Here is a 26,897-nt window from a genome sequence, read left to right on the forward strand (position 1 = left end):
TGCTGCGGGCCACGCTCAGGCATCCTAGAAGATGGATAGATGCATTGTGGGTCTGCTAGCGTGCAAAAGCTGCATTAAAGTAACTGTTTAAAAAAATCAGACAGCCTAAACGGGGTTACTGCCCTGCAAAATAAAACTTAAGTAGTAGTTTCTGGAGTAAAGCACTGAGAGTGAAAGTCAAAGATGAAAGCAGATCAAGATAATTAGGATGAACGCGCCTACTGGGTAGCACAGCCAAAGAAACAATGATAGTCAACAAATCTTGCCTGCTTTTTCTCTATTCATCAAAACTTTGCTGTTAACAAAGTGCTTATTTCGTATCCTAGCTGGCACAAATCAGAACACTTATTCCACTCAAGTGAGGAAGCTGAATCTGCATATACTGCCGTGTGTGTGTGTGTGTGTGTGTGTGTGTGTGTGTGTGTGTGTGTGTGTGTGTGTGTGTGTGTGTGTGTGTGTGTGTGTGTGTGTGTGTGTGGAGACTCCTGGCATATCATTAGCCTTAGTGCTAATGATATGGAGTTAAACTGAATTATTTATATTTGTGTAGGGAATGAAAGTTTTAAGCTTGTGTGGAGGCCAATGTCATTTTCAATTCTGCTTCGGGTTAGCTTATTTATCCGAGGTAAATTTTTCTGTGGGGAAAAATCAGAAATCTGCTTAACGTTATGCATTAGTCGAGGTGGTTGTAGTCTAAGGGCTGTGTTGGGGAGTGGGGAACTACATGTAATTAAACAAATAGAATATGTATATGTAAACCCCAGGTGTAGCTTTTGGGTCTCAATTAACACTTTCCTAAAAACTTAGATGCTTTCTTTATTTTCAGGTTAATTAAAAAAAAGTTTGTTTTGTAAATTATGGTCTCTGTGATATCATGACTGACACCATCTGATGCTTTACCTTTCCAAAGGACATGCATGCAGAAATTGCAGTAAGTTGCTGTAACAAAAGAGGGAGATGTTTTATTTCAAGCCAACACTCCAATTATCTACTAAGCCAGTATTTAAACAAACATTATTAACACATTTACATGTATACATATTAGTCACCTAGCATAATCGTCTCTGGCGATGCACTTTATATGTTTTTTTTGCTCATTAGTGACTCCTTGGCTTTAAATATATAATCTCCCTCTGCTGGTAATGCAACTTCTGCATGCTTGTCCATTTCATGTTTTGGAGAGGCAAAGCATGAAATGGACACAATGTACCGGCGTGTCTATTGCACGTATTACATGGGACTCTGTGAGAGTCAGAATGAAAAACTATATTGGGCATGCTCATTGGGTCGGGTCAGACTGTCATGGTTTGCTGTACTCACCTTTTCCTCCAGGGCGCTGTCTGGGTGTTTGGGCCATCTTGGACTCCACGCTCACGCACTACTCACCTGCTGCTCATCTCTGCTAATTGCTTCAGGCAGTACTTAAGGCCTTGGTGGAGTGTTGGTCCTCGGTGGATCGTTGTACTTACTTCCACCTTCTTGGACCCCCGCCTGTATTCCCTGGACCCTACCTGGATTAGCAAGAGTGTGAATGAGGCACGGCGTGGATTTTGGACTGAGTGTGTTTTGTATCATGGGCTAAGTGAAGAGGAGTGTGAGTGTGTTTCCTCCCCCAGCCTTGGACCTTCCCTTGGAATCCCTGGAGGCCACTCCCCACATTTGCTGTACATGTGTACATATCTCACCTGCTGCTGTAAATAAATCCTTTTCTGCATGCACAGCTCTGAATGCCACATTTGAATTATTATTTTTATTGTTATTAGTATCCCATTTCGTTTAGTTAACATATTTTTGTGCTACTACTTCCCTACTTTAAATCTTCCGTGACAGGCTCCGCCCTTTTTTAAATGCCATGATTAAGCCCACTGTGATGCATTTGCCTCCAGTTACACCCCCACATACTGTATCTGAGACTTTGCTCAATTCTTTCCATCATCTTGGATAAACTCTATAAAGGTATTAACTATTGCTTTTTATTGTTTCTTTAGAGCTGTTGCCTGTTCATGGACAAGTACATGGACCTGTCCCTCATTGTGAATCTTTGGTTTGAACGTGTGTGAGTGGGCAGGCCTTACTTTGTCAGAGGTTTTCCTGGATGCACATACTCTCAGCAGTTCCTGTTTGATCCGTAACTGGTACACCTGCACCAGATCACATCCCTCGTGAATATTTAAGGACTGGCTCAGTCATCCAGCCTTTGCCAGATTCTACAGCTCAACACTGGTATCAGATTCAGCCTTTTTTTCTTTCCTAGTGTGTGCCTGAGCTTCTCTCCCCGTCTCACATTGTCATGTGCCAGCCAGTCGGACTGAGAATTCACTCTGAAATAAATCTCTCAGGAAAACCTCTGTCTGGGATTCATCCGTCCCCTTGCACACGTCATCCTAATAAATAAACCTTGAATTGAGCTCCCACTGTTTGTGTCTGCAATTTTGACTCTGCTAATTATGCTTCATTCATGTTATTTGAGACATTGACTGTTTTACTGAGCAGTCCTGCTTGGTGCACTTTCCTGACCTGGAACACAGCTTGCACCTGATGAATAGTACATTTTTTTGTTTGTTTGTTTTGCTGTTCTGGACCCTGTTTTGCATAACTATTTAAATCCTTTAAATTCTTCCTTTTAAATTCTAATCCTTGTAGAACTGCAACCACATAAGCTAGCGAAATAATTCTTTTTGCATATGAAACCGGAGGAGTTGTACTTACATTTTATGCCATCAGCTTGTCCTGATCAGCTGTTCATAACACGTCCTACATTGGAATAGCTGTTAGCACAAACTATCGCATGTCTGCCATTTCCTGCCCCAAACCGGAAATGACATCATTTTCACGGAAAATGTAGTTTTTTATCTTCGGGGCCTTGTAAGCCTATTCTGGTGTTTTTTAAAAGTCGTGTTTGACTTTATGCTTTTCTGTATAGTTTCTGGGATGCTTAGAACTCAAATTGCACTGCTGGAAATAGTTTATTTTGATGAACTTTTTTTTTTTTACAAATTTACATGATATTTATTTTTGGTTTTTCCTGCAGTGTATAAAAATTGGTATATCTGAAAATAAAACTATGAAGACACTCAAAATAAATTTCCTGTGGTGGGAAACTAATTTGTGCTACTTATTTGTATTTACAGTTTTGAGGGATAAACGTCTTAAATTTCTCTAGCTAGAAATATATGTAAAAAAGAAACAAAAACGATTTTCAATTTTTTGTAGTTTCTTTCCACTTTTTTGCAATTTATGTAGTTACTATGGACTTAATGCATACATATTATTAAAATTTGGGATATAACAGTTGTATTGATGTATAGCAATTTGAAATGCTCCCAATAATGGCACTACAGCATGTAAAAATATAAAGATAAGCTCTGGCGGACTTGGTTCTATGGTAGGTAGGGTTAAAGTGATAATTTGTAAAACTATCCCTTTAAATTACTAAGAGGTACCTGCAGTAACTGTCTGCTATTATTTGAAATAGAATAACATTTTACACTTGTTAATAAATAATCAGTCCTGAAGCAGGGGTGCTTTTGAGGAAGTTTCATAGAAGTTACCTTTCTTTGTGAAGCCACGGATTGGACCATTTAATTTCATCAGAAACTGGATTTGATTCTTGAGTCATATCTCTTCAAAGATGGCGGTGTCAGCCCATGGTGTGCAGATTAAAAAAATTATCATCAAGTAGGAAACTCTGGATTTGGACCAATGCCTGCAAAACTCACCTTTATCTTTGGTAAATAGCATATGATAACATTCTAACATGGTGGGAATAAATAATGCATCGATCAGTTCTGGTATGATTTTTGTTCAAGCTGACTTCCTAGAAACCAGCCAAAATTAAAGCACTTATTATACAGACTAATAAGTAACTCGGAGAGCTGCTGCATGTTTTGCATTCTGGAGTGGGCATTCTAAAACTTCTTGTGTACATTTATGTTCACTAAGAGCTCACAAAGAAATGAGTAATTATGGACGTGATTGTTATGTTTATCACTCTGCACCTGCAGATAAATCACTTAATTCTAACAAACACTTCATGAGAGAACGAAGAGGCATCTGTACAAACATTCTGGGATGCTACTCTTTTGAATCAACTTAAACCACAAAAGATGTAAGCAAAACATAATAGTTCTCTGTCCTAATGTGCTGGCCATGGTTATCCAGTGATTTACATAAATACATGCTAAACAGAAATATTCCCCGAACAGTTCGTAGACAGCAGATATATTTGTTACTAGCAATTTACTCTAAAATCCCAGAACTGTTTTCACAAAAATCAAATCAAATGTGTTTGGTTATTTTCCTCTGGAAGGAAAACTCACCAGAGTCCACTGACTACACTGGAAAGAGGCTCTTCTGGCCACATTTGATTTTATAATTTATAATATAATATAATTAAATACACTAGAATTTGTTTCAGCTGAATAGATTCGAAGTGAAAATGCTTAAAGACATGTGGCCTAAGGATGAACAGTCCTTTTCACGTGCTGCACATTAAGGTCTCTGTTTCAGAAATAGAAGAAAAGCAAAGGTGCAAATTGCACAGTTGTTCAGTTTTGTGCATCTTGCAAAGATAATCCTGTATAATATAGAATTAGAGATCAGAAAATCATACAAACATTTACTGAACCTGACTGTTTTCCCCAATAGAGTGGCTGAGCAGCAAAAATCATGTCTGAAAAGTCTAGAGATTACAGATACAGTTACAGCTATTGTATGCACACAAAGGGACCGAGAGTAAGCCTGATGAGTGAGAGAGACAGAAGCTGATTTTTTTTCATGAGTCATCCAACCATTACACCTCCGGTTAAGAAATCACCAGACTGTGTAACCCTTCATCACTAAAGGACTTTTTTTGTATTACTCAGTGGTTCAATAAGTAAGCAAGTAAGACAATTCTGCTTTCCTCTGCATTCACTTTTTTTTTAAGAATTATTTTTGTTGTGGTATTAATATCTTAAAATATTTTATATTATTTGAAGTACCATGCTTTGCCATTATTTATGCTGTTTCTTTATAGCTTCTCGATTGCAAGAATCCATGTTTTCCTGTGTGGCAAATCATACCTGCGCTATATTTAGAAAGGTGGATGTAGAAACAGGCTGTATTACCTCATGTAGCTTTCTTCTTGTGGACTGTACGGTTACATTTTTTTTTCATCAACATTCCAACTTCAGCAATAGTGAGGGAAAAAACATTTCTTTGTTTTCCAGATACATCAAAACATCAGGTTTATTTACCAAGGCTTTATGCAAATATGATGACCTGCAGACTGGGCTCATGTTCAGTTTCAGTGAATAAATGCTAAGTGGCAGCAGACTTTGTAAACACATTGACGCTCTGATTTGTTTTCAATGTAGCTGTCACAAAAATAAACAACAGTGTAAGAAAAAAAACACACAAAAAGACTACTGTCAGGTTTGTTAAAGGTGCTTTTTTCTTCAACTTGTTTTACTGAATAGCAACCTGATAGCTCTTGCAGATCTCACACATAAACCTGTGATGTGAGAAAAAATGCAGTGTCCTTAATTTACTCTCTTAAAAAATGCTGCTGTCTATCTGATAACCTTTCAGCTCAGATCCTATAAAAGTGTATATCTGAATATCCGTTGTATCGTGAAAACACAAAGCCCCATTCCAAACGAACTTCCCGACGTTCAGCACGCAGCGGTCATCTTCCTCTTGAGCCTTCAGGAGGTGCACATCGCTGTCTTATCAAGCAGCGCTTGGCCCTTGTGGAGATTATATTTACTCTGTGCTGCCGTAAGCACCTTTCCTGACAGATTATATGAATTAAGGCCTTATTATGGGCTCTGGCCAGGAGCTGCATGTACCGGTGATTTGTAATAAGGGCAGTGCTGAGGTGAGTCAGCAGCAACTGGCCTGATTACAGCAGCTGGACCTCAGGAGGAAAACCCGTGGCTCATCTGCGGTAAACAAACACCGCATGAGGGGAAGAACACTCCATTAGCTTCTTTGTACTTTGTAGGCAGACGCGGTTAGACAACACTTTCCATTCATAAGGATCACATTTGAAAAATGTCATCAATAATGGAATCTGTAAAGTAACTTGATGTCGCAGGAAGAAGAAAGACAGAAGAGCCATTTTGGTTCATAGGAATTAGACAATATTTTATATTCTTTTGTAGCAAAATGTTTTCACACATAAACAGGTTTTTTTTCTTGTTTTTGTCCTGGAACCTCAGGTGAGAATCATGACTATGTTGAGTCAAATACACACTTAAATTTATATCTTAGTTAGCAGAGTGGAGGGGGATGTTATATGATGTCACAAGCAGAGACGGCAGGTTAAAGGGTCACTTCACACATTCACTAAAATACATATTTCAACGTGTACCCCCAGTGTCACAAAAGCAAATGTTTTCTGGTTTTATTTGCTCAAATTCCAAAATAAGCATCCTTGAAACTTCAGACGAAATAAAACAGATGGGAATAGATTTAGGTTTCTTCTGCTTATAGTCACAATGAATTCAATTTCAAAATCTTTAGCAAAACAACTTGTTTTAATATGTAAGGTAAAATGCTCTCCGCTTATAATAATGAGTGAAACTATCAGGATATAATGAGAAATTAATAGAAATGAAACCAAAAGAGGGAGGATGATTTGTTGCATGAAAGTGGACAATATAGATAAAAATGTACCTAACTTGGTTTTTTTTTTGTGACTTTGTTGCATCGTTGTCATTAAAACCAACTGTTATTGGCAAATTAGGCAGACAAGTGTCTGCAAACAAAATACCTGAGATACTAAAGTAACGTGCTGATGATATTGGGTAATCTGACTTATTCTGTTAAGAATAAATAATAAATGTTATGAATCACACGGTCTGTAGCACTCATTCATTTGCAGCAAAGACAAAAATCTTCAAAAATGTAAGCTAACAATTGTTTAAAAAGTTGTAATGTTTTGGCAAACATTAAATTGAGGGTAAAACGACATTCGTTGAGGACTCAAAATCTCAAAGATAAAGATTAACACTTTATTACGGGCTCAGTCATTTCGATTTTTTCTGTTCAGCATTGTGTAGGTATTCCTCAGGCTAGCAAATTCCTGCGAAAAGTTACATAGTTGGCAGTGATTCAAAGTGTTTCATACAGGTTTTCGTGGAAAACAATATGCTGGGAACAAAAAAAAATCAGACAGTGATACAGAAGCATGTCTGTGTAGCTTATTGCTGCACCTGGGCTACAGCTCTGGTACAGAAGAACATTTACACTGATATTGGAGGGTTTTGATGAGAACGGTTTTGCTGCTGCTGCTGCTGAATTAGGTTTTGTTCAATTCATGAATCAGATCATTTTGGAACTGAACTGGAAAATGGGAACGATTGTCAAAACAGTAGAAATGTTATTATAAAACAATATATGGTTCTTAAAGAAGTAAGGACTAATATGGGTACTTTTCTGTCACTTTTATGCAAACAAACAAGATAATTTTGCAAAAAAAAAAAAGAAAGAAAGAAAAAACTGTATAGATGTTTTTTCCTTATTTCCTTAGTTTTCTTTTCATTGATTTAATATCAATCAAACTTTTGAGTGTAAATCCAAAACTGCTGCTGGTTAAGTCGAACGTGGGTCTTAAGGTGAAATATGACATGTCTCTACTGATTAGAGTCACAACACTGACAGTTGGTAAATAATTGTGTGGTGAAAGCATAGAAAGAGCAAAGAAGGCAGAAAAGTCACTGCACAGGTATGTTTATATCTAGCCTTTGCCACAATAACACAAAGAATGTTTCGTTTTATAAAGGACTCCATGTAGATTGCTTTTGTTCAACAAACTGTGATGTGGAAACTGATTATGAAAATCCATATCTGGCTACAGGCAAAAAAAAGTGAAGTAAAATAATACCAATCGTAGTTTAAACATAACATTATTGCCATTACCAAGATGAATGTTATGTGCAAACACACCTACACATTGATTTTATGTCATTTATGCTCTCACTCTCTTATTTGCAAACTGTGGAAGCTGCCATGCTGACCAACAGAGACTGCCCACGAGAGTGAGCTCAACAGTAAAACCTTTGGATTTAAAAACAAGGTTGTTTTTTTATGTTTTATAATGCAAATGTAATATTTTAAATGACACAAAAGTAACTCCATGCCTCAACTGTCTCAGTCCTAAATGCACATGTGGCTTTCTGGAACAAAGTGCTATCCCTGCAACTGAATAATAAGAATAATAAGAAAAAAGTCTCATTCATCCATTGGAGCAGTGCACGCTTCGTCCCATAACCCTGTTGCAATCATCTTGAACAAATGATTTATGTCGTTGGCCACTTTGTAGGTATTACTCTGAATTTATCATTTATTTTAGACACATTATTAGAGAATGTTTGTGCTTTTTAAATTGCTGAATTTATAAGCTCATGATTTTAAAGCTCATTTGGATATACTGTATGTCATATACAGTTAAACACACTTAATGTCAGCAGTGTGGCTCACTGGCTAGAATGGATATACTGTATGGCACGGATACAGTGCAACTCAGTATTGCGGCAAAACATGTAATATACACTCTGGTCCACCGCGTCCATTTCACGCTTTGCCTCTCCAAAACATGAAATGGACACACATACAGAAGTTACATTACCGCATTACCAGCAGTGGCAGATAATATATTTAGAACCAAGAAGTCAGTAGTGACCAAAAAAACATATGCAGGACATTCCAAGGTCCTTAATCGCCACAAATGGTTAAGCTAGGGGGCTAATATGTATTTACATGTAAATGTGTTAATAATATCTATTTAAACACTTTACTGTGATTCTTTTCAAGTTGGCTTGAAATAAAATATCTCCCTCTTCTTTTACTGCAGCTTACTGGAACTTCGACATGCGTGTCCTTTTCACGCTTCGTAGAGGCAAAGAGTGAAACGGACACGGTGGACTGGCGTGTCTATTGCACGTTTTGTGGTGATATTGGGTTAAACAATGATTAAAGCTTTAGGTAAACAGGGTCCTGATCATTTTTGTAACAGATGTAACAGATCTATAGAAGAGATACATTGTTAAACTATATATATATTGGTCTGCATTTTCCAACACCGTTGTATTGCACTAGAGGCAAAGCTCTCTGAAACCATGAGCAAATAAAACCAAGATTGTCTACAGTGTACATGCAGGAATACCACTTGAGATAAGTTGGACAATAAGTATTTTAGTCATTTGAGTGGCTTGACCCTTTAACAAAAGCCACTCCTCCACTTCCCCCTTGCAGTATCACATAAAATCCCATTTCAGTAAGCCAACTAACAATGATCAAGTTGGTACGTCACAGTAAAGCACCTTCTCACTGTTTGCTTCACATAAAAATAAAAGTACTACTGCACGATTGCCCCCTTCCCCCATCCCCATTTACATTCTCACCCAGTTATTGTACAAAAAGAATGCCAATATACAGAACGGTACACCTACTGTAGGGAAGAAACGAAAACCGATGACCATCCCACATGTTAAAATGCAGCAGAGATCCACAGAATATCGAGAAAGGCATTAAAATGCAGAGATGTTGCAGTTTTGATCAGCAGTAATCTGAGTAGAGTCTAATTCAAAGTATTTTACTGCAATGTACAGCCCTGTATGAAAGAGAATGAAAGATAAATGGGCTCTCTGATGGATCAATTGAAATAATACATAAACCAACAAAGGTTCTGTATCATGTAACTTGGTGAAATGTTTGGCCCTTAATGAGTTATCGTTCCCCTTTTTTCCTTTCTTCTAAGCAGCACGATGACCTTTATCAAATGACAAATTCCTCCATTTAACCTGGCTAAATGAGTAATTGCCATACTCTCTTGTTTGTGTTACCTCATGAGAATAACAGCCTGACGATAGATCCTGCTTTTGGCAGCTTTGGGCAAATGATTAAGTGGGCTTGATGGATTTCAAACACCATCCACGTCCAGTGACTATAATATATCTTGATAACATCTGAAACCGTACCCTGAGGCGAACACTCTGTTTACATCAATGGGCCTTTTGCCTGCAGGGACCATTGTCACCAGGGCTAACCTATGGGGAGAGTATCAAAGCACTCAAACTGACATTTTGTTAGAGCAGGATTTAACCTGAGCTGGAAACACACTGGATTTTGACTGGATGGCAACAAATAGTTTTTTGACAGCTTTACAATCAAGCAAAGAACTTTGTGTGTGGAGCTGTTTGTGTTCAATCTTAGCTGTAGTCCTACTTGCTTTAAAATAACAACGTACGATACATAACCTGAGGTACAAATACAAGACTGGCTTGCTGTGGTTCATTGTTATGGTATCTAGAAAATAGGACCATATTGTTACTGAAAATTAATCATGTTATCAAATTGAAAGTGTTTGCAATGGCTGTATGAGAGATGGTAGCCTCTACATATGTGTATGTGTGAGAGGGTCTATTTGTATGTGACCAACAGCTACAAACTCAGTACCGAGATGTGCTTCTGCTGATGAATTGCCTCAAATAATAAATAGTAAAAATGATAGAAAAAATGACTGAAAATAAAAATGACTTTGTTTTAATTTTCTACTAGCTCCTCTGGTCTTTCTACTGTTGCAGTAGTCCCATTTCATGCTGAGGGTCCATGACATTATGATCCACTTCACCACAATCGAGGCAAATCCTCTTGGTATTCAGTTGTTTTAATAAAGACATAGTAAATCCACTTAGAATTTCTTGTCTTTCTTTCCCTTTTCTCCCCTCAGGGATAATCTCATGTACCCTGTGGTTTGGGAAATATTCCTTGTGGGCCATTTCTGCAGTTGTTTTAAAATGGGGACATTTTTCAAATACAGTTTGACACTGTCAGAGATGAGATCATGACCAGGAATCTATTGATTTGAGTGTCTTATATTGTCACTTGGGTTAGCTTCATGCAGAAGATAGTTTCCCTTTGGGATATCCTTCACTTTTCACTCATGTTTCTTTTATTCTCATATAGATTTATTGTTTGGTCATGAATCTCACATGTGGTCTTTATGGTCTTCAAACCGTGCTCTCCATTACCCACTCGGAGCTCTCAAAACTGGGCTTCTCATCCTCACTGTCATCATACTGCAGCAGCATGCCATTAACAGACAGACTGCGTTTAGTCCAGATATTACTGATCCTGCGTGGGTAGCTGCTGCGACTCTGTGTGGCCCCTACGTGACCCATGTCAAACGAATGGCTCCTCTTTGGCTTACCCTCCTGGGGGAGCCCTAGGATGCGTCCCAGCATGGTTGTGGACTCTGCCCTTCCAAGCAATGGTTCTTTATCAGACGGTGGTACCACAGCCACTGCCATAGCATTGGAACTGGTGGAGGGTCCAGAAGTCCCTGCGCCATCTCTCCCTGCCCCTCGCAGCTCCAGTGAGGTGAAGGCCCCTAAAAGGTGGTCCAAGTTTGGGCGTGCTTTGGGGCCGTGCCTCCTGAACTTGTTGCTGGGCAGGGTGGTGCACTCACTGCTTTGCATGCTGTAGCGGTCACCAGCCCCTCTTGCTGTTTGGCTGTCTAACGAGTTAGAAGAGGAGGAGGACGAAGAGAGACTGCTCTGGAGCGATCCACACTTGAACTCTACCATTTCCTCACGCATGACCACCACTGTAGATTTGACCTGTGGTGGGGCACCGTTGAACCTGTTCATTCCTCCGTTCGTCTGAGAGTATGTGTTACTCACAGTGGGCAGTTTATTAGTCTGGATCCCACTCGTCACCTTATAGCGAACCATGAGGATAATGATGAAAACCAGCAGTGTGGCCACGATGATGCCACCGATGACCAGGATCATAGTGCCACCCATGAAGCCACTGTGAATAGACTGACACTGTGGGTAATCCTCAGTGGTGACAAATTGGACACAGCCTACAATATTGGTGGCAGTGAGAGTCGTAGCAGTATCATCCCAAATGGCCAAGACACACAGGTCATACTGCATCCCTGGGACCAGATTAGTGAGTACAAAGGCCCTGTTAGTCATGGGAATCATTCTGAAAACAGAAACAGAGAGACGACATTAAAAATACAGACTTCTTGCCACAGGGATTTAAAACAAGGCCATAGTGCCAAAATGTTGAAAGTAGTTTGAATTAATATCTTATGCTTTGACATATCAAGGAAATAGTACACAATTAACCATGCTAAGTAGTTATTTATATGCACAAAGTAATTCAAAAAGATGACTTCATTGCTCCCGGTATATACCATTTGATATCCATGCAAGCAAATAGTAATGAGATAAATAGTGAATGGACAATTTTTAAATATTGTTTTGGCTAAATGTAATATCTTGTACAATCCATTAAACACGCATTAAGTTGTTTCAAGTCAATTTGTTGTTATTTCTGATGTTTTAATATGACTGCTTAATTAAGCTTCAGTGCTTTTTGAGTTAAACTGAAACTCAAATCTGCAGTAAGTTAATTGCCCAAGAGCTTTGCCAATGAAAAGGGTGTTTTCAAAACCTGTATTTTGTTGCACAGACAGCAACTGCTTTTATCCACTCATTCATCTGGATATTTGATCTCAGAGACATTTAATTAGTAAATCCTCTTTCTCCACGTGTCAAAACATGTAATTTAAAACCCTGCGCATGACTTTCCAACTGAATGCAGTAAAGTTTTTTAAGTGTTACAATTGTCTTGCTTCTTTGTAGGGTAATTTGCTGTGCTTGACAGGTCGCACATGCTGCCATCGAATCCAAAACTTCAAAGTAGTTGGATTTAAAATGCTGTTTTGATGCTAAATTAATAAATCTCTGGTAATGCCAATTAGTGGACATGCACAGTTTAGAAAATACTTTTTCTGTGTTTAGGATACTTTACGTATAATTTGACGACCACTTTCAGCTACCGTGCCCTAGACCATTAGATTTTTAAAAATCTAACACAGGAGCAGTACCATAAGGAACAGGTTGCACCTTGAAGTGACTTTCTGTGATTTGGAAACTGAACTGAATTAAACAGAATTAAATAGAATGGACGTTGGCCATTGATCTTCTGCCAAAAAAGACAATAGATGAATATAATTGGTCTTCAATCTTGCTTTAACATCATGGTTAGAGAAGCCTCAACAAACTTTCGAATCCAAGCCATTTTTGAGGGGTGTATAAAACATAATGTATTTCAACTTTTGATTTGAAAATGTATCATATTCCAACACAATTTTGTAATTACATGTACAATACAACAAATAATTTATTGATGTGAAACTGGAAAACACTGGGGTAAAAAAGGTTTAGACTCCAACATACCCATAAGGGCATGTATAAATAGATTCCTCAGTCATTCATCCATTGTTGCTTGCTGTTTTCTTATAGCATATGTGTTGAAAGCTTTGATCCCTCTGAAGTGCCTCCACCAAAGAGCCCAGACACCAGCGAGGCTACAGTTCATTATTCATCCTTAATTGCCTCTTTCTCCCATAACCAGGAAGAAGCTGTGCTTCCTCACATGTTCCAGTGGACTCATGCAATCCCTCCTCTGCTCCACATGGCTGTGATAGATTTTTAATCATGTCATTGTTTCAGTGCAGGCAGTGGGAAACTACATCGGCCAGCTAGGGGTGCACATATGCATGCTATGAAAGGATATCAGTATTAATTCAGAAACAGTAGTTGTCCTGTCTTTTCACATTATCTTTTCCTTCCAGTTTATAATGTGTATTCTGGTGTGCAGATAAATGAATTGCTTTAGGCCATTTTTTCTTCTGTATATAAAGTACATACTGAGGATTACATTAAAGAATAAAGCATCAAATCACATGGTAAGCAAAGTCAATGCTCAACACTTAAATTAATGGCTACCAACTGTGCACTAAAGTGAAGTTAAACTAAGAAATTCATCCTTAAATCTGCATTTAAGAACTTGCATGGTTTTAATATCTCAAACTAGCATTCAAACAAATAAATGTACATGTTTTGTTATATGGGGCCAGTCTTGACTGACAACATCAAGAATGCAATTTAAATAATCTCTTTTCAGGGAAACAATTTTGCTGCTGCGAATCACTGAATGAAAAAGGAAAATACATTTTACAAAGCTTACATTAGCCTTACAGTTGCAGTTTTGTACAAATTAGAGAAAATTCATAAGGCCGTTTACTAGAACACAGATGAGTCATCCACTGTTTCTGTCACTGGGATGAAAAAAAAATCTCAAAATTCATGTTGTTCCCTTTTTCTGGCATGAAAAGCTGGCACTAAGTATGAAAGCAAGGATATCAGATAAACAGCTTATTATTGAATTTACAGTGATGGCAAGTTGCATTAAAAGCATTTGGGCAGAGTGATATCTTTCACAATTGCTGTGCACAGTTCTATTCTTAGAATCCTAGCTAATACCCAGCCGTTTGGATTTTCTTATTATTTCATTAGATCAGGTATTGGTGATCAGATATGGTGTTTGATAGAGAAAGTAAGCCTCAGTTATCAGTGCTAGTAAGCCTGAAATGAAAATGCTCAATTTCCTGCCTAAAACAGACCATAATGTGGTAATGTATAAACTTCAGCATACTAGTCATTCAAGGATCCTTCAGTGAGTTTCTTTACATAAGTTAACATTAGTTTGAGGAAACAAAACACATTATGTGGCAAAAAAAAAGGTGTAGGGGGTCGGGTTAGATCAGTGAGTGAGCAGACAACCATATGCCGTATGGCCGGAGAGCACTAGGCCCAAGTTAGAGTCTGACCTGCGGCCCTTTGGTGCATGTCTTCCCCTCTCTTCAAAAAAGGCCAAGTTGTCCTATAAATTGGGACTCATACTGTATGAATAAATCTGATTGTTGTTACTCATCCTTTAACCTCCTAGGACCTGGTGTCCACATATGTGGACATCACATATTGGGTTGCCTAGAGTCTAGACCACAATACGAAATTTAGCTCTACGAGGGCCTGATATCCTCTTCTCAGAAACTACATCAGGTAAAAAGATAATTCTTTGGTTTTACATTCATCAGGTCCCAATCAGCCAAAATAGCAAAGACAAATTAAAAATGCATGCAATGAAAGAGTTGGGGTCTTAGGAGGTTAATGTACCTAAATGCATCAATTTAATATTAAACAGCATGGCTGTATTTTTGTATTTCCAAACAGTTATCTTTGCTGAATGTTGCCGCTTTCACTGTCTCATTTGACATAGGAAATTGATTTCACAGAGCCCAAAGATCTTCAGTAACAGTCTCCAAGCTCACACTTTATGGACTTGAGCAGCTTAAGAAGGATACATTGAAATGAGGGTCTATAATCCTTTTTCTTCTTGGATTTCTAATTAATGGTTCAGGGCAAGGATTGCACTTTGGATTGCACTTTTTGCTTAAAAATGTGAACACAGCAACCCGTCAATTCTTAATTTAAACAAAAAAAATCTCAAGAAGGATTAAGAAAAATGAATGTTGATCTTCAAGTAACACTTCAAAGGAACTGACTGTCTCAAGTACTCACCCACCAAACAATTAACAGCTGAGAGAAGAAATCCAACTGTATGTATTCTAAAGCTAAAGATTACAGTCAAGACTCAGTGTGCCACTTTGAAGAGAGAGTTTTTAGCCCATACTTAGATGTAATCAAGTTTCAGTAATCACTCTTACCTGTAAATGAGGACTTCATCTTCAGAACAATTGTACTGAAGCTGATACATTTTGACCTTTGGAGTTGCTTTGCTAACACTCCACTTGACCAGAGCAGAAACAGCGGTCACTTCTGATACAGACACCACCTTCTCTGGAAGAGTTTTAGGCTCCCCTTTACTGATCTTAGTAGAGCTTGTTATGTCTGACAGGCCTGACTTGTTCTGGGTGGTACGGTTTGTACCATTACTCAGATGGGGGAGTTGAATGATTGATAGTTCAATGGACGCTGTAGATTCTCCTGCAGCATTAGCAGCAATGCAGGTGAATGTACCGTAGTCCTTAGATGTGGTAACTGTTATATCCAGAGTCCCATTTTCATATACAGTTGCTCTGGAGGAGTTGCTAATCAAACGGTCATCAGGAGCAACCCAATGCACAGTTGGCATTGGATCGCCAACAGCTTTGCAGCGCAAGCTAGCTGTCTGTCCCTCGAGCACGAGCAATTTGTGTGTATGTTGTGTGATCAGAGGGGGCTCACACACAAATTCCTCCTCACGAACAGACCAAAAGTAGCGTCCCTTTAGACTGGCAGGAGAAGCACAGGTTTCCATATCGTCCTCCCGTTCCAGTCTCCGAAGCCAAAGCACTTCACAATTGCAGTGCAAAGGGTTTCCACCAAAGCTTAGTGAGAGCAGGGGTGCATATGGTGTGCTCATCACCACATTGCTCTGGGAACGTGCAAAGATAGGATCTGGAGGGAGCTTCTGAAGACGATTAGAGGTGAGGTCCAAGCGTGCCAGTTTGTCGAGATCTGTAAAGGTTCCCTCAGCAATGAAGGAGATGAGGTTATGGTCCAGACTCATTTGATGGAGGTTAACCATCTTTCGGATGGCCTCCCAAGGCACAGTGCGCAAGTTGTTATATGACAGATCAAGATCCTCCAGTGTCAGTAACAAGTCATCAAAGGCTACTTTAGAGATACGGCTCAATTGATTGTTGTTGAGGATCAGGTGTTGCAGGTTAACCAGTCCTCGGAGGTCATCTGGTCCCAGTTCAGTCAACCGGTTACTATCCAGGTGTAACGATCTTAATGTCTCCAGGTCAATAAATGAGAAAGGCTGGATGTCGCTGATGGTGTTCCGGGACAAAGTGAGATCCACCAGACCTGTCATATTGGCAAAGTCCAGGGTGGAGATCTTTAGGATGAAGTTGCCACCCAGCCGGAGCTCCACAGTTCGCCGGTCAATGTCTGGTGGAACAAAGAGCAGACCTTTGGAGGGGCATAAAGTCCCCAAGGACTCTGACAAGTTCTGGCAGACACAGTATTTGGGACATGCATGGACCATCGTAAATGCAGTTCCCAGGAACAGGAGACTGATGACCACTTTGTCCATGTTAGCTTATGCAACGAGGACCTGAAAAAAAGAAAAACAAAACAAAAGATAATCAGAATCAGAATACTTTATTGATCCCTGGGGGAAATTATTTTGTGTTACAGTGCTCCATTAAGCTTTATGATCAAAACTAACGTTATACATTTTCAGTTGCATGTAACTTAATGAGCCTGTGTGATCATGGATTGTGTACAGGGTTAAGAGCCATGAATCCAGTTCTGACAGAATGCCAGTATAGTCTTTGGACCATATGGTCCAAAAGCGCTTGTTTAATGAGCAGGTCTGATATTTATGCTTGAGAATATTTTACATTAATATTCTCTATTATAACCTTCATATGCATGTACTTTGCAATGCAAAGAAGGTGTGAGAAATCACACGAGGATTGTCTGAATGAAGCTCAGGATTAAACTGTGCTAAGAAGCTATTTTTAATGACGCACATGCTTATAAGCTGTCATTACAGATACCGACATACATGCAGTGGAAACTAGTTCAAGTGTAGGGTACCTGAACTAGTTTCCACAACAAACAATGCATGTTGTGTTCTTTCTTGGGATGTTACACAATTTTGTTAAGACAAAATGCAAAAGTTACATGAACTACTCATTTACTACATTTTTTTTATGCTGTGCGCTATATATGATTTTACACAGTTTTTCTCATTTGTTTCCTTTTTTCATTGTGTCTGCACCATTGTAGTCAGAAATTTGGAAAGAATATTACACAAACCACATGTGTTAGACATGGAAAAAGTCAGCCTGCCTCTGTACATTAACAGTCCTCACACCTGGCTGACTGCTCCAAATGGATGGCCACACTTGACTTCATACAGCTAGCTTTTAATTCCCCCAGATATTTGTATCATTAATTCCTAATACACTCAAAACCTAAAAATCAATTTCAATCATCCTTTTTTTTTTACATGAGCAATTTTGATTAATGGGAAACTCTGCCTTGTAGTCTGCATGGTTCTCTCTAGAACCATGGAAGCATGGTTGTAATTTGTTTTACATTAACTACGTCAATTCAGATATTCATTATTATGTATGTGTGAGGTGCTAGTTGCAGCATTGTGACTTATGTGTGACTACCTTGCAACATCTCTTCATGTGTAGGCTGTGCTTTTCAATAACTTAGAAGAAGAAATATATGACTATTTTTTCCAATTTACAAAATCAATCTGTAATCATATCACAAATGCTTCCTCATTTGGGTTGTGTGTCACAGTGAAATGCTTAGAAAGCTCATGCAAAGTGGTTTGTTTTTTTTTGCAATACTCACTTTCACCAAAGAAGTTAATTTAAAAAAACAAAGCCAAAAAAACAGCGGAACTACCAAAATTATGATCCACAGTTTTGATGAGGCCAAATGGTACTATAAACCTTTTAATACCAAGAAGAAATACAACACAAAATTCTTAGAAATAAAAAAGCAACATGTTATAGATATATGAGAAAGAGAGAGAGAAAGAGAGATTTCTCATTTTTCAGTTCACACAGCTAAAGTCCTTTTCTTAATTTTTAGTATCGTAGAAAAAAGCTACAATGTGGTGCTAATATTTATGCTACAGACTTTTCTGAGGTTTCACTGTCTCAATCCTAATGTAACAATTTAAAATCAGCACTATTTAAAACTGTGAAACTCTGTGCAAAAGGTTTTTCTTTTAGCCAAGTACTGCAGGCTGGATGCCTACTGTTCTGATCCTCTCAGCGCTCTGAAGCTGATCCCCAAAAGGCCTCATGGTGAGAGCTGTCAGTGATGACAGACAGGTTGCCTCATGTACTCATTTTAATGGACACCATCTAGAAACAGCAGCTGAAAAGTCCTATAACCTCAAAGAATCTGCCTTTATATTTTATGTATCGTTTTTCATTGGCAGTTTTTCACTTGAAGGGTACAATTTTGGTGGGTAAATATTATCAAAAAATATAGAAATTCTGTAGAAATTCATATGTATTAGATATAATCTCAGAAAGATTCCTAGTATTATCTACGTATATTCAACGTGTATTACGGTTACTGGGCAGAGAAATGTAGGCAGAAGAGATTCAGAGGTGACCTTTCAGGAAGAGAAGAGGTTCACTCACAAAGGCGTACAGTATAAACCGTGGACCATGTTTGAGGCCCATATCTATTTACTCATGACCTTTACCAAGCCTGCACCACCATCTAAAATTTACTGTAAGGGACAAAATAACAGAAATACCAACAAGGATATGTTCTATACAGTTCCACAGTACATCAATGACGCTGACATATAGTTCAATAAGAAGAGATCATTAGAAGGAATTGAGCATGGTTTATTTATGTACAGAATTCAATTTGAGGTATTTGGCGGTTAGACCTCAATGGGATTAGGGCAGGACCCCCTGGAGTCTAAACGCTGGTGGTGGAGATAAAGATGGAGTCTTGAATAGAGCCTGAATAATTAGAGATGGTGATCGGGGAGAGGGTTAGTTGGAGGAAGGAAACTGCAAGACAGACACAGTGAGATTTAAAGTACGCGGAGTGAAGGCTGATTGGCCGGCAGAAAGCCGATTGGACTAGACCAGTGATGTCACAATCAGCTTGACAGTGTGGGAAAGTGGAAGTGACTACAGATGAGTGACTACAGATGTTCCTTATTGATCTTACGGATAAGCTTCTGTGAAATTAATTCAACTTACGACACAACAATAGAAGTCGAACAAATAGACACAAAGTGTTCATCTACTTTGTTAGATATTTTATAGACATATATTTTATTGTAGTATTTTTGTAATATACTATATGTCTATGATTGCATCAAAAGTTCAGAGATCTTTTAGCACTGGGAAATATTCACCTTTTCAAATTTTTCGTATTGGTTGCTGTCTTTGTATGAGACTCTTTATCCACTTTATGTAAAAATGCCGCCCATATGTACTTTTAAACAGAATTCATGAGCAATAAAAGCGATTATTTTTTCCTGAGGCACGTAATATAGAATATTATTGCACCATTAGGAGCTTCTGCTTGAGCTCCTTGAATTTAGTTTCATAAATGAATTTATAAATCCATGAGCAAATGCAGTTTTCAAACTTCTTGTTCTTGTATTTTATCGGTAAAGGTTCCACACAGTAATGTGGAGAAATGCGAGATTAGAGTAATTAATGTTTTTTTTTTTCTTGTTTTGTCCATTTGCTGAAAGAGAACATGTATTATTGGAAATTATTTTCTGTCAGAAACAAACCAGAAAGAAATCTTATTGACTGCTAAAATGCACTGATTGGACAGCTGATGGCTTTCAGTCAGTTTGAACTAGATTGAAGTATTATTCAGGTGACCCCAAACTTTTTATACATTATAAACTGAGTAAGAAATCTAGCTGAAAGCAAGGTATATACTTAGTTGTATGGAGACTAGTTTAACTACAGTATTACTACAGTATTAGCATTGGTTAGCTTAACATAAAGAACAAACTGTCCAAAGGAAACAAAACTGGGCTGATTAATATATTTTATCTCTTTCTAAAGGCTATGTCATGTTTGGGAAAAAGATTGTGACTTGGGTTGAAATACAGCCATTCACAACAAGTTGATGTGATGCCTTACTTCAATGGTTTTAAAGATGTAAACAGAAGACACTTGAATCAGAAGACTAAATCCAAACACCATACTTTTAATCCAACAAGCTAAATATCATTAACAGGTGACTGAAAATGAAAATGTAAGGTCCAAAAAACAGACAAAAAAAAAAAACAATAAGATGCACAAAAGAACAAAAATACACAACAAAAATGTAGAAACTGGGAAAACACAAAGAACACTAGTTTGAAAGGAGAAAATGACATAATGGTGGAAACCATTAACTGCTTAGTACAAAACATAAAGATGATCAAGCAAGTTGATGGTAAAAGATTGTGAAGATAAGATATGGAGAACAATAATTGTATAATACGACCGTATGTAACAGAATTAAAACCCCATAACTATGACAATGACCAAGCATCTTTTTGTGACCCACTGTGAATGAGACCATTCTAACCATTGGTGTAAGGAGTGCATCAGCCCAACAACGCAAAGAAGACATTGTGCCTCTCTCTCAGATGCCAGTGGCTTTGATATAAAGACAGCATCCCACACCCTAGTAATGAGGACACGCTTGAATTAGGGGAACACAAACACACAAGGACGAAAAGTTTGTCAAAAACAAGGTGTATTTTGTAAGTGGAAATTTGTTGTACAAGGGTAACCATCACATGAACATGCTTACACAGCTGTGTTGCCATCTGTTAGACAAAAATCCGACTGTACTATATAGGTTGAGTTAGCCCTGAGGGAGATGACGGTCACTCTGATGGTTTTGCCTTCCCTTGGCACCAACAAAGCCTTGTCCGCATCAGTTTAATTCCTAATGCAGGTAAGCCAGGCTGTAAACGTCAGGACAATCTATGTTATACAAATTTTCATTCTTTCTTCGACCCATTGTCGTGTTAAAAGAAAAAACAATAAAACCTCTAGCTGAGTCCTTTCACCGAGATTTGTCCTTTTTTGCCTCAGTTGTCAGCTTTGTTCACAATCTTCCAATACATTGCTGTCTCCTTAACAACGGGAAGAGAGCGCAGTGCAGACGGAGCTGGACTCTCGAGCATTACATCTTTCTCTTTCTTCTGGTATGCTTTGATAAAACATGTCACAGGCTGACAGCTCAGTAAGCCTGACTGTGCTACATACAATCCACTGATGTCATGTTGCATCATTTGTGGGTGCTGACGCTCAAAGTAGTGACAACAGCTCTCTCTCACTACCGTACGGGGTTGCCAGCACATATAAAGGTGCCTTACGCAGGTGTAAAATGACAGGCTAAGCAGTCTTCTTCCTTTCACGTAATATAAATCTTTTGATTTGATTATTAGAATATATATGTGAGAGTATGTACAAGCATAAGAGGACAACTGCTCACAGGATTTAGAAAGTGAATTTTGCAATTCTGGAATAATCTCGACAAAAGATGGAAATTATCAGAGTGAAAAATGGAGGGAGGATACAATGGCTGAAACCTTCTCTGGATGTTAACCAAAGTAATCTGTGTGCTCAGTCAAACATACGTGTTGCACAGAATTGCCAGTGACTGGTAGCAAAGAAAAGATTAACTGAATAGCTCCACCTTTCCAGAACACAAAAGCCAGCTACTGAGGATTACATCAACCAGCTGTGAGCTCGTCTTTTCAGCTACCTGTCCTGACAAGCTTCTCAGACATGGCTCTATGAATTACATGCAGTCCTGTATCAGACTTGAACCTCCTGGATAGCTGCACAAGCAGACTGAGGCAAAGCTTGGAGGGAGTCTTGGCACAACAAAGTTCTGTTGTACCAAGAGTTTTTTTTCTTTTTCAGAAGGGTGCTCTGATGTTAAATTGGAAATTTCACCACTGCCAGCTGATTTTTGGATTCTAGAGACAATTTTTAAGCCTGGACAAGCTTCACTCTTGAGGGTGACAAGTGTCTAAATCCTGTCCAGACTTTCCTTCAGCAGATTCACACACACAGCCTTTTGTCTATAGAGATAATAGAAAATACTTTACTGTAGGATACTAAAGGAAGAAATGGGATCAAGCTATTAAACTGTTCTAAGGTCCTTTCTGTTCCCCATCTAAATCTGCACACTGCGTGTTATATACTGAATACAAAAATACAAAACCAATGATGAACTGAGTGTTGGTACAGTCAGTAGAGAAATGACAGATACAGATAATATCCTAAATTTAATGATATTTGTTGTAAACCATAAAACACTAATAAAGTGATTAAAGGACTGTAAATTTAGTTAGCTCTTCTGTGCGCTGTGGTTAAGCTCCATGCTTGGCACCTTTCTTTTTAATGAGGACAGAGTAACAAAGTGAGAACAGTTATTTCTGGTGTCCAGGAAATGCCAGTGCAGCATTAAGCAGTCTGGCTGGTTAATGGTGGGCATTGGGGCACTTTCTCTCTTTTCAATTATCCAGAAAAAAACGAAAAACAAACTCTACTTATTCAAGTTAAACATAAATTATTGATCCATCTTCTTCCACTAATCCAATTCAGTGTCATGGGGCAAGAGTGCTGGAGGCTATCCCAGCACAAGAGGCAGGGTATACCCTAGACAGGTTGCCAGTCCATCACAGGGTCAACAGAGAGAGCGAGGGAGAGACAACTATTCACAAAATTATTCACAAAGATTACGCAAAGACATCTGCCAATTTTCCCAGAACTGGACTTCCCAGGAAATTCGCCACATGGTCAGACTGCAAAATAACCCAAGAGCGACATCAGATACTCCAGACCTAAGTTGACATGTTAAACATTAAAGGTAATATTAGAACACTTGGGAAAAACACTGAAAGACTTGTCTTTAAAAAGATACATAAAAGCTTAGATTTGAGAGAGGGTGTACTTTCTTTTCATCATGGCTATATTTCTATAGTAGTAGCCAGGTAAGTACTTTAATCTTTGCAAGCAGGTGACTCAAGACTGACCAATTAAATCTAATCTAACAAGCTGTATATATTTTATAGATATACAAGCATTTCCCAGCCAGCATTTTTTTGTATTATGCTGGTGTTTATTTCACTGCTCCTAATGATGGTTTGAAAAAAAAGGAAATTCATATTTGCTGAGAAGGAAACTAAAAGTTAAGAAAGCTACAGAAAAAAACATCCCAAAACAAAACAAAACCAACTTGTCATATGTTCATAAATCTGTTATGGAAGAAAAAATATTACCAGTTGTATAGTTATGTTTCAATCTTACACAAACTACTCATCTCTTCTTGGTTTCTATCAGTCTCCTTTCCTCTCATTACAGACAGAAGTTATTCAAATATATCTCAAGTCTGAGATGAAATCTAACTGAAAGACATAAAATTTCCAGGATGTTTAACTATAAAATGAAAATAAAAAATCCACACTTTGCCTTCAGCCTCACACAGCTTATGAAGTCATTACACAATTAGACGGGGCTATGTAAGACACAACTAAACAGATCTATTCTTTGTGGGTGGGTAAAGAAGCAAACTTTGATATGGCAGACTTAACTTTTGTTGAAAATGAGACGTTCTTGAAAGCTGTGTTCACTTCAATTCTTAGTCAGTGAGTGTGTTAGCTGTGGGCTACAACTTCAGCCCTGTGTTTGCTACATTTTGGCTTTTAAAAGTAAATTGAATTAGTTGTTAACAGCACCTTTAATGTACAAAAAAGAAAAGGATCACTATCAAGAGTACCAAGAGGGATTTGTTTTCCCCTACGCTTTCTCTGTCTTAGATTTAAGGATATGTATTTCCAATGAACATGTAATATTGACATCCTTGCAAAGTTTAATTCACACTGAATCTCTGAAAATATCAGTTACTGATGATGTTGAACTTATTTCCTGTTGTTGCTGTTATTGCTTCACATTTCACCCTATGTAGCAGTTTTGCGTCGTGTTTCTCAAATAAGTTGTCCAATAAACGAACCAATAGTTCAGGAAAAGAAAGCCTAATTGCATTTGAGCAAAAAAAAAATCTCCCTAAGCTTTCTTTTCAGCACTGTTTGCAGCATGCACTTGCTGATACATCAACATCTTTGACATCATTAACATTTGCAGGGTGTGAGTGGGTGTGTGTAAGTTCTCTGTGAGCATATGAGTAACCCTTTGTTTTACTGTTTCTTCCCTACATTTTCATTCATCACACATGACAGCCACGTCATAAACAAGTCATCAAAGTAGCAAAAGGCAGACATGTTAAAGCTGTGTAGGCCTATCTTCTTCATTCCTCTAGTTTACCTTTGTCATGTGCTCAGTGCAGGCATATCGCTGACATCCAAAGGCAAACACATGTTGTCACGCACGTGATAATTAATCAAAGAATACTCACAAACCCTGCAATAAAGATAAAGATTTCCTGCCCTTGCACAGAAATGAGTGCTAACAACAGGAGGTGGGGTGCGGGGAAGATGGCGGGTACTGTAGGTGAGGAAGGGGGTGGGGGGTTGAACACCCTCAAACAGCAACAAATTAATTGATGCCAACTTGAGGCCTGCAGTTAGAAATGTGACTGTTCATCATTTTAAAGCTATTTTCTGACCCAATTAACCTTTATCAAATTAGACAATGTCCATCTATCGCTGTTGTTTTGTCTGGCATAATAATATCTCACATGCTAAAATTCCATAATGTTTTCAAGTCTAAAAAAGGCAGAGAAGCAATTTGGACAATGCTAGTGGTCTTTAGATTAAAAAAAAAATTAATAAAAATGTTAATAAGTTTTAAGATAAATTAAGACGTGAGCTGCCAGAGTCTTAAGCCAAGTAAGAAGCTTGATCATGATGGCTATACAATGTGCACAGGCAGTCTGGAATGTCTGATATGAGCTTAATTCATATTCAGCAGATAATGTGCCAGTGGAGGTGAAGCTGAATCATCTGAGCAGAACAGGTTGCACTGAATTGTCAGGGATATTGTGCAACAAAAATGTGCCAGAAGCATGATTAAGACGCGGATCCTGCAGATGGAGAGTCGGGCTTTGACAGGGTTTTATTTTCTTTTCAACCACCATAATGATGTAGGCTGCTTAAACCATCTGGAGGTTGTCGCACAGTGACACACACTTGACGCCGCTCCTCCTAGGTAAAGAAATTAGCTGGTGAAATCGTTGTTGGTCACTGGCATTTCAGTCCCGTCACGTGAGAGTTGTAATTACTCAGATTCTTTCACTGAATGCTTCAGTTTGAATTTTAGCTGGCTGAGGCAGTTTCCCCATTGATATCATTTTTCAGCAGATGTGTTGAAAGCTCGCTGTGGGCAGCTCGTCCAAACAAACTACAGTGAAAATGCTGATCATTGAAAAGCTGTCACACAATTATTTTATGCCAAACAGTGTAGCAAAGGCTCAACTATACCTGTATGTGTGACTTATCCGTCAGGTCTGTTGTTAGCCATAAAGTTAAGACTGCAGCAAAGCAATTAGTTTAAGAGGAGAGAGCTACAGCAAACCAAAAAGAGTCTGTAATCATGACTGCACCACAGTTTTTACAGTCCTTTCATTCATTACTTTTTTATTTTCATGTTTAACCATGTTTAGTTTATATAAAAGGCCCTGAATAAAAAGTAAAAAAAAAGCAACGAATAGAGAGAAGAATCACAACAAACTAGCGTTTTAGAATATTGTAATGACAAAATTACTAAAGAATTACCCAATTCTGTAGCTGCTAATAGGAGGGGTTTAGTAGTATACAAGGATATATTGTAAAACAAGAGAACCTTGTAGGGATGAGTCAGTATTCTGTGCACTTTCAGAAATCTCCCACTCAAATTTGACTTTAAAGCTATATATATAGTTCCAGTGGTGGATACGCTCTTGTATTCATCACATAACATCCCTCACACCACCTGAGGCAAGTCATAGGTTCTGCTCTGTATCAGACTTAAATGGGTAATTGACAAGTCATTGCCTACGCCTCATGCTCTTGCTCCCTTTATCCAACTAAAACATCTTACTTGTGTCTCTTATTCATTCAATATTTAGTTGGCCTCTTGCACAATACTGCTGAAATTTCAGATCAGACCTTCTGAACCGTTCAAGTGTGAGATGGAGCAAAGCGTAACATATTCAGGGTCATGACAGTGTACATGTGTATCTCTGCATTATCACTTTTTTTGTACGTATTCCTATGCTTGACAGCATGCCTAACACGAGAATCAAGATCCTGAGACACACAAGGCCTGAGGATAAGAAATTAATAAATATGCAAGTTGTGAAGTCATATTTTATTCATAGTGATTTGCCTCAAGCCTGAATTATACTTTTTGCACCCACGAGTCCGCTAGGGTCCACTCAGCTCCGCTTGACCTGAGTGAAAATCTCCATCAGATGGTGAGTAAAAGGGTCTGTGTGGATGCCAGTGTTTGCCTGAAATTTGTAACCTTGCAGACTAGACCATGGGGAATTTAAATTATGCCATTACAA

At 38.4% G+C, this 26,897-nt stretch overlaps 1 protein-coding gene across 5 annotated transcripts in view; it reads right to left on the bottom strand.

The window, feature by feature from the left end:
- Positions 1-6,056: 6,056 nt before the first annotated feature.
- LOC101471592 (leucine-rich repeat and fibronectin type-III domain-containing protein 2) overlaps positions 6,057-26,897 on the bottom strand; it is a 142,636-nt gene continuing 121,795 nt past the window's right edge. For all 5 annotated transcript variants that reach the window (XM_076877501.1, XM_076877500.1, XM_004559262.5 and 2 more), the window contains 2 exons: positions 15,575-16,971; positions 6,057-11,979 (listed from right to left, as the gene is read on the bottom strand). In XM_076877501.1, the coding sequence (XP_076733616.1) occupies positions 10,998-11,979; positions 15,575-16,950 (2,358 nt within the window). In that variant the 5' untranslated portion in view covers positions 16,951-16,971 and the 3' untranslated portion in view covers positions 6,057-10,997. The remainder of the gene's footprint in view (positions 11,980-15,574; positions 16,972-26,897) is intronic.

Source organism: Maylandia zebra, linkage group LG19, assembly GCF_041146795.1.
Source record: "Maylandia zebra isolate NMK-2024a linkage group LG19, Mzebra_GT3a, whole genome shotgun sequence".
Lineage (NCBI taxonomy): Eukaryota > Metazoa > Chordata > Actinopteri > Cichliformes > Cichlidae > Maylandia > Maylandia zebra.